General features: G+C 54.0%; 1 protein-coding gene across 1 annotated transcript in view; it reads left to right on the plus strand.

Annotated features, from left to right (window-relative positions):
- LOC102751404 (chromosome unknown open reading frame, human C2orf40) overlaps positions 1-7,909 on the plus strand; it is a 114,503-nt gene that overhangs the window by 104,034 nt on the left and 2,560 nt on the right. Inside the window, exons 5-7 of the mRNA XM_015561181.1 lie at positions 1,411-1,673; positions 5,390-5,437; positions 7,712-7,869. Coding sequence (XP_015416667.1) covers positions 1,411-1,673; positions 5,390-5,437; positions 7,712-7,869 — 469 coding nt within the window. The remainder of the gene's footprint in view (positions 1-1,410; positions 1,674-5,389; positions 5,438-7,711; positions 7,870-7,909) is intronic.

The raw sequence follows: 7,909 nt of genomic DNA on the forward strand, positions 1-7,909 counted from the left end.
ATTGCCACTGCATTCTCAAGTGTATGGGGGGGGCAGGGGGGGGGCAGAGGGCACACTCTGTGGGCTGCTCCCAAGGACAGAAGAAGAAAACCAGGCAGGGAGGAGGCTGCTGTCCTCTGGCTCCACGAAATCAATTCCGATCAGATTCTGGTTAAGAGACAAGTTTTTAAATGTTATATGAGAAGCAAATTCTGGTGGAGACGACGCAAAGTGGGGTGGTCTCCATAGGACAAATAAGATATTATAATCCACATCTTCACTGAATGTTCTACACCAGCCCAAACGGAATTTCAACCTTCTGTTTGCTTTGATTTTCTTCCTAATAATGGATTTCTTGTTCTTGGGCAAAAGTACATACATTGATTTTTCTGGTTGGGTTTTGCTTGTTTTTGTTTGTTTGTTTGTTTTTTCTTAATCTGACCTCTACCCCAGAGTTTCTCCAAAGGCTTATAAGATTCTCCCCACAATCATTTGATGTGTAGCCTTATCTTTCTGTTTCTCTCTGGAAACCTGTGCAGCCAAGTTCTTGCGGTTCTGTCAGACCCACTTCCCACCTTTCCTTCACCCGCCACCGTATGTTCTTTCTCGCTCAGTAGTAACACACTCTTCCCGGCCGCCTGCAAGGAGGCCAGTTACCTGGTGGACATGAGCACGTAGCCCTGGAAGGTGTGAAAAGCCAGCGAGAGGAAAATGAAGAGACCATCACCTGAGTTCGGAGCAGATCCTAGAGCAGCGGTCGCCAGCCTTTCAGACCTCAGGGACCATGGGTTGGCGACCGCTGTCCTGAGGGAAGGGCCCTACAGTAATTTCAACATTGCCGCCTTCATGCAGGCCTCGGGGGCGAGTTAGTGAGGCCCAGGTCAGCTGGGGCAAGTGTGCCTTGTTTTCCTTCACCCCTGGGTCCCCGTAGCTACTATCTGCGCAGACCTGGCTGGCCTTCCTGCAGTGTCCCTGTGTGTGGGTCCCCACTGAGCACACAGTGGGCACTTCTTCTGCGGACACCTACAGCTCACCGGTCCTGGATTCTGAAAGGCCTTCTATTCCAGCAGCGGGCGGGGGCGGGGGCAGGGGGGGATGTTTTCCTGGATGGCAGCTCTGGACCCAGACTGTGGAGTCTTTCAAAGTATCCCAAACACAGCGCTGCCAAAGGCATCTTTACGTGCAGCTTGGGAATGAAGGAAATTCCAGAGGCCTTTTTCTAAGCCAACAGTGTGGCGTGAGCGGCCAGCACAGCAGCCAGCGGCCAGGCTGGGGCGAGAGGGACAGAGGGGAGAGGGGGACCAGGAAGGGGAGAGAGGAACTTGGGCCGGAGTCCGCAATCCACCTCCCATCCTTACCGGGGTCCTTGCTCTCCCCCTCCCCCCGTGCGCCCTGCCAGGTCCTCGTGGCGCCTGCATCCTGAGCATCCAGGCCAGAGAGCCTGCTCAGAGCTGCTGTTCAGCCTGCCGCCTGCTGGCACCACACCGCCGTCCGGTCCCTCCCCACAAGGAAAAAGGCCGCTCCGCCCTCTTGGCCTCAGCTCTCCTGGCTAGTCCTCCCGCAGCCAGTCCTCCCGCAGCCAGCCCAGCGCGTCCCTCCTGCCCCCGGGTGCAGCCTGGCCTCCTCCTTGGTGCGGCCCGCCGTCCTGGCCGCCACCACGCTGGCGCTGCTCCTGCTGCTGTGCCTGGGCCCAAGTAAGTGGGGCGATGCCAGGCCGCAGGGGAGGGAGACGGCACAGAGTGGGGGCCTAGGCACCCATTTTGAGTCTGAGCGAGGGCGAGAGGGTGATGGGGGGTTGGATTTTGCACTCCCACAGTTGCAAGTGGTGGCTTGGGCAGGCCAGCAGAGTACCAGGGTCAAGGGCAGAGCCTCAGACCTGTGATGACCTCGGGGACAAGGAGGGCGAGCTGTCCTGGGAGGGACAAGCAGTGTTTCAGGACTAAGGCGATGGGAAGGGTCCCCAGAAGCTTGAGTCAATGGGACGGTGCGCCCCCTCCTCCGGACTGAGCTGGCCTTGCATGCAGGGGAGGGGCTCTCAAAGGAGAACTGCTTCGCCCTTCCTGCTTCAGGGAGCCCTTGGCGAATGGGTTGAGAATTCCCAATGAAACGCTCCCTATAAAATGGGCATTTGCACACATACTCCCCAAAGGAAGCAATCTGGTGGGTGTGCAGACATCCGGACCCTGGGGGGCCGCAGACCCCACCCTAAGAAAGGCAGTCTGTCCAGACACTTTAACTTCCCTGTGCCCCTGTAGCTCAATGGTGGCCTCCTGCCTGCAGGAGGGCCTCTGCTGCTCACAGCTGAGCGAGGCAGGCGCAGTGAGCATCTCTTGCTAAGGGGCTGTAAGGTGTGGGCTGCTTGCCTATGACCGGAGACTGGTGCTTTTCCCAGTGCAGAGCAGCTGGGCACTGTGTGCTGCAAAGGGAAGACCCTGGGTGGCTCACTTCTGCATTTTACTCACTCAAAGCAGGTGAGGAAACCAAGTTTCTAGGGCGGGGGAGGGCGGGAGGAGGCGTGCAGTCCAGAAGGTTGGAGCTGGGGGCCTGTTCAAGTGGGGAGGGCGACTGCAGTTCGACATTGCACCCTCGGGGGAGGCGGACCAATAATTCCCTTTACATCATTGATCTGCCTCGTGTCCTTTGTTCCTCCCGTTCTAAGAAGCACATCCCAGCAAAGAGGGTGAGCACTGGCTGTAAGCCATTCATTCCTCCTCAGGGCTTGTATTTTACTTCATCACACCAACAACACAGTGAGCGGAGTCAGTGAACATTACAGCAACATCACTGAGCTGCAATGGGAACTTTCTTATGACATAAGAAAATCTTTATATCTATGTAGAGTCCCCTAGGTGGCTCTTTGTGACACTCAAAAACATTTAATAGAAAAGAAATGATAATCGCCCCTCTTGATCAATTAGTGAATTGACCAAAGGGACATCTTGCAATTCTGAACCTGCTGGGAGATGGATGCCAGGTGACTAGATTTCATAAATTCAGGAGTGCCAATTATCACAGCCTAGAAATAGGATCAGAGAGTGTTGGGGTAAAAATAAAAATCTATACACAGAAAATAATCATGGTTATTCACTTGTTCTTTGTTTTTTTTCTTCAAACGAAGTTAGTGTGGGGTCTGATCAAACGGTGCGTAGTAATTGGCACAGTGGCGACACTGACAATTCATAACTCAGGGAGAGCCCACGCTTCTCAGCTGCATTGTTGAGAAGTGGGGAGACTTCGAGTCTGGAGCAGCCTCCTGGAAAATGCTTAAGCCTCGTGTCTATTTCAATATCAGACTGCATTTCAGTCATTAATTGCTAAGTGCTTTTACAGACGGCAAGCATTGGAAGGACTTAATTCCGTATGAGTTGTGGGAGATTGACAAATGTTAAGAGAGTAATGGATGCTCATGTTACTGCGTAGGAACACACCTGTCTGCTTTAAGAAATGTTTTCATTGATTTTTTCACTTAAAAGTAGCAAATGAAGATGGTGACTTCATTTAAAAGTCATCCGTCTATGGCAGCCTCCTCAAGTGCTCATCTGTACTTATTTCTGCTCAGCAACTCATGATGTGACCTAGACCAGTGTTGCATGGCTGTTCGGCTGTGGGAAACCTTACTTCATGTCCTAACTTATGGCCCCGGGGCCCCTCAGAGCCATAGCTTTCCTTCCAGAAGTTCTATTTCTCTAGGACGGTGAAACATCTGCATTTTTGTACTGTTTCTCATGTAACACATATTTGCCCTCATCCTCTCTCCTCTGACAACTCCGGTTTCTGTGCTCTGCTGAAAGTGACCTGTTCTGAGCAGAGGGCTGGTGCGATCAGAGTAGGGACGGAACAGGCCGGACAACTGCTTCCTTTCCTCAGATGCTACCCAGTTACTAACGCAGCCTACCATCCCAATTGCTTCTTAAACAGCCAATCACTGTAGACCGACGCGCACACAGACATTGAAAGCCACTGGGTCCTTCCACAGGCTGCTGCGCATTGGCTACTGCCTGAGCCTGCTGCCCGCAGACCCCACCTCTTATGGAAGATGCAGGGCAACACCACCCGCACCCCCAGGCCTTCAGTGCGGTCTCTAGAGATTCTTCCGAACCAGCTCCCCCGCTGGCACACCTACTCTAGAAGCAGTTGGGTATCACCAAGTTCAAATGCTTGGAGGGACTAACAGGAGTGGCTGTTTGGGGACCAGGGGTGTCGAGTGACTTGGGCCCAGAGGTGTTCAAATTCAAGTTTTGTAAACATTGGGCATGCCAGTGAAACACGCATGCAGGAAAAGCGCAGCTGTGGGCAGCCGGTGTGTGACCTTCCCCACAAAGGTGTTTCCCCCTCACCTACCGAGTAAATTCTTTAAGCAGGGGTTGGTTCTTCGTCTCATTTGGGTCGCAGACACTTCTGGGAGTCTGGAAAAGACATGGCTTCTTTTCCCAGAAAACTGTACCCTTGCAGATAGAAGCACGGCCTTGGGACCCGTCCATGGAGAGGAGGCTACGTACCCACCTCCAGGCCAGTCTCCATCCTGGGACCAAACTAGCTCCTTACACCTGAAGGCACTGGGCTCCCTCCTTTGAGGGTGGCTTCCCCAGGGGCTGTTTCCCTTCAGAGGCCAAGCCTTCTACTTACATGTGCACTTAGGGATCGGAGGCGCTGACGGGTCCCCGCACGTGGAGGGTGTCTGTCAGGCCAGACATGTTGTTTCCCATTGAAATGATTGGGCTGATCAGAAACGTTCAGAGGCAAATGAAAGTCAGAGCGAGTGGTGCAAGTAGTGCCTGATTCTGAGGTGATCAGGACAAGCTACGCAACTGAGCGGGATTGTGAGAGAGCAAAGGCATGGGCGTGTGGCAGCTTAGCTCCCATTTCTGCTGCCTGTCCTCTGACGGCCCTTCTCTGCATGGTCTCCTCTTCCTGTGAGGACACGGTCTCAGGGTGTAGAGCCTGCCCTAGATGCAGTGTGATAGCACCTCGAGAGCTCTACTCATGTCTGCAAACACCCTATTTCCAGATGAATTCAACTCAGAGGGTTCAGGTGCCGGTGAATTTGGGGTGGGGGACACTTCCACCCACTGCACCACGAAGAGGGAAAGTCTGCAGGAAGGGACCTAGGACAGGTGCTGGCCCTCATAATAAGACGCCATGGCTGAAAGAACAAGGACACTTTTCCAGGGACTAGCTCGTGTCATAATGCCCTTGGCCAGCCACGGCCATTGCCTCTAGTCTGGGCCTTGGGCAGCCTGAACTGCTTTTTCTGCACAACAGGGAACACCACGAGCCTAAAACAGTCATACAATCAAGTTGCCAAATCAAGATGGGCGCATGTAGCGGGTTTTTCCAACTGATTTTTGCATTTGAGGAGTTAAAGAGTACGGTGCCATGCTGAACCTGACCTCTGTTTCCATTCCTTCAGGCGCCACAGGTGGAAATGCACTCAAGCTGATGCTTCAGAAGCGGGAAGGTAAATACACCCCATGTGGGTAAGGGTTGCATTCTCCGCGGGATTAAAATGCAATGGCCACGCCCAACATGCTCACCTGAGTGTCATGTCTGGGCACTCAGAAGTGTTTGGTCCATAAGAGGTTAGCAGGCCCAAAGAGCTTGTCCTGGGGGCATGTACTGTGATATTTTATTAGCTAAGTATTTTTGCCAGGAGCTGTTTGAAGGCTGTTTTTCTGAAAGCTGTCAGTGTGGACTCAGAAGGAAGAGTCGATGCTGCAGTGTGAATTGCTGCTATTTCTGTTGGGACCCTGGACCGGTCAGAGCACATTGTAGAGCCCAGCCAAGCTCAGCTGGTGGGTGCGTACGTATTGTACGGTCCTGGTGGTCTATCTCCAGTTAGCTACTGGCAGGAGGCTCAAACCAAAAGCTTCTTACTCACACCTGGTGAGAAGCACTGCTGAGCGAATGTGGACAGCAGCCAAGTGCAACAGAGCAGCCCGGGCCCCACTGCTGCCGCCATCACCATCCTGCGGCCATCCGGCCAGTGCCGCGGTCTTGTGAAGGCCATCTCTCTCTCTTGGACTTTTCATCTCACCTGTAAAACTAACTGCCCCTTAGAAATTAAGACGTGTGACCACATTTCTGATGTGAATATTTAATCACTTATTCCTTTTTCTAAAAAATATATTTTTATTAATTTCAGAGAGGAAGGGAGAGGGAGAGAGGTAGAAACATCAATGATGAGAGAGAATCATTCATTGGCTGCCTACTGCACGCCCGCTACTGGGGATTGAGCCCGCAAACCAGGCATGTGTCCTGACCAGGAATCGAACTAGGACCCTTGAGTCCACAGGCCAACGTTCTATACCCTGAGCCCAACGGGCTAGGACCACTTGTTCTTTTTTTAAATTTATCTTTATTATTGAAAGTATTACAGATGTCCCCCTTTCTCTCCCCCATTGACCCCCTCCATCCCGCTCCTTTCCCTTCCCCAGGCCTTCACCATATTATTGCCTGTACCCATGGGCTATGCATAGAAGCATACAAGGTCTTTGTTAATCTGTTCCTGATTTTTACTGCTGCATGGTATCCCATGGTGTAAATGTACCACAGCTTTTTTATCCACTCGTCTACTGATGGGCACTAGTGCTGCTTCCAGATCTTGGCTATTGGAAATAACTTCTTCTTGTCTCTCTGAGTTAGTGGGGACTCTAGCAGGTTCAAGTCACCTCCAGCACTCACCCTCGGGGATCCCCTCTCAGGATCGGGGCTCCTGGGCATCTTTCCCAGCATTCCCAGCCACTCCGGTGGCCCGGGTCTCTCTAGGGTTGGAGATGCCTCAGAGAGCTTCCTCCCCAGACTGGGCACCCAGCCCTGTCCCAAGGACAACCCGGTGGCAGGTCTCACAGGGCCAACCCACAGAGGTGGGGCTGGAGAGGAAACCGCCAGAATGGCCACAAGTCCTGGGTGTAGATCCTCAATTTTTATTCATTGCAAGCCAAGACATACACATGCAGCACCTGCTGCATACAAAACAGTGTGACAGGTCCCGAGGGAAAAGACATGAACGAGAGTGAAAAACACCCCCTGGTGTTTATCCACGTGACAAGGAGCACAGAGGGCACCCACTCCCGTTCCCCTTGCAGCCCTCATGCCGGCCCGGGACAGGGAGGGACAGGCCTAACCGGACAGCAGGGCAGACCCGTGCAGAGCTCCCCCTGGCACACCTGTCGAGGCGGTGCCTTCTAAACAGCCAAGGCCCCGCAATAAGATGGGAGGAAGCATGGCCCAGCCAGCACCAAGAGGCCCGAGGTGGTGCTCAGGTGGCACTGTGTATCCTAGCAATCTGCCGTGAGCACTGGCCAGACCACGAGGCTGGGCCTGGTCCGGCCCCTCAGGCTCATCACTCCGGTCCTTTCCACTCCCCAGTGTCCTAGGCAAGCCCAGTGCTCGCTGGTCTGCATGCAGAGTGCATGTGCGCCAGACATCCCGTGTCTCCCCAGTGCAGAGCCCGGTGGCAGGCCCACCTCTCCATGAGGCCTGGTCCCAGCGTGGTGAGAGGCTGCAGAGAGCGAGCGGCCTTTCATTCCCACCCCAGGCCTGAGAAGGTGGAGGCCAGCCCATGCCCTGTTATGTGATGGCTCCCAAACAGGAGCACTCACTAACCCCACGGACACGGGAAGCTGAGCCAGCACCGTCTTCCCCGGGGGCACGGATGGGGTGTATAATAGTGATCCCCCCAATAAGGAAAGAAGTCATCTCTCCACATTGGGGCGGCTCTCACTCATTTCAGCGCCTGCTCCAAAGAAAGCCGACGTGGCTGTGGACGAGAACAAAGCTAAGAGCTTCCTGGGCAGCCTGAAGCGCCAGCGCCGGCAGCTGTGGGACCGGACCCGGCCGGAGGTCCAGCAGTGGTACCAGCAGTTCCTCTACATGGGCTTCGACGAGGCAGTGGGTATCTGCTCCTGCGGGGCCTGGCTTCCTGCAGGGC

This window comes from Myotis davidii, unplaced genomic scaffold (assembly GCF_000327345.1).
Source record: "Myotis davidii unplaced genomic scaffold, ASM32734v1 scaffold614, whole genome shotgun sequence".
Classification (NCBI taxonomy): Eukaryota; Metazoa; Chordata; class Mammalia; order Chiroptera; family Vespertilionidae; genus Myotis; species Myotis davidii.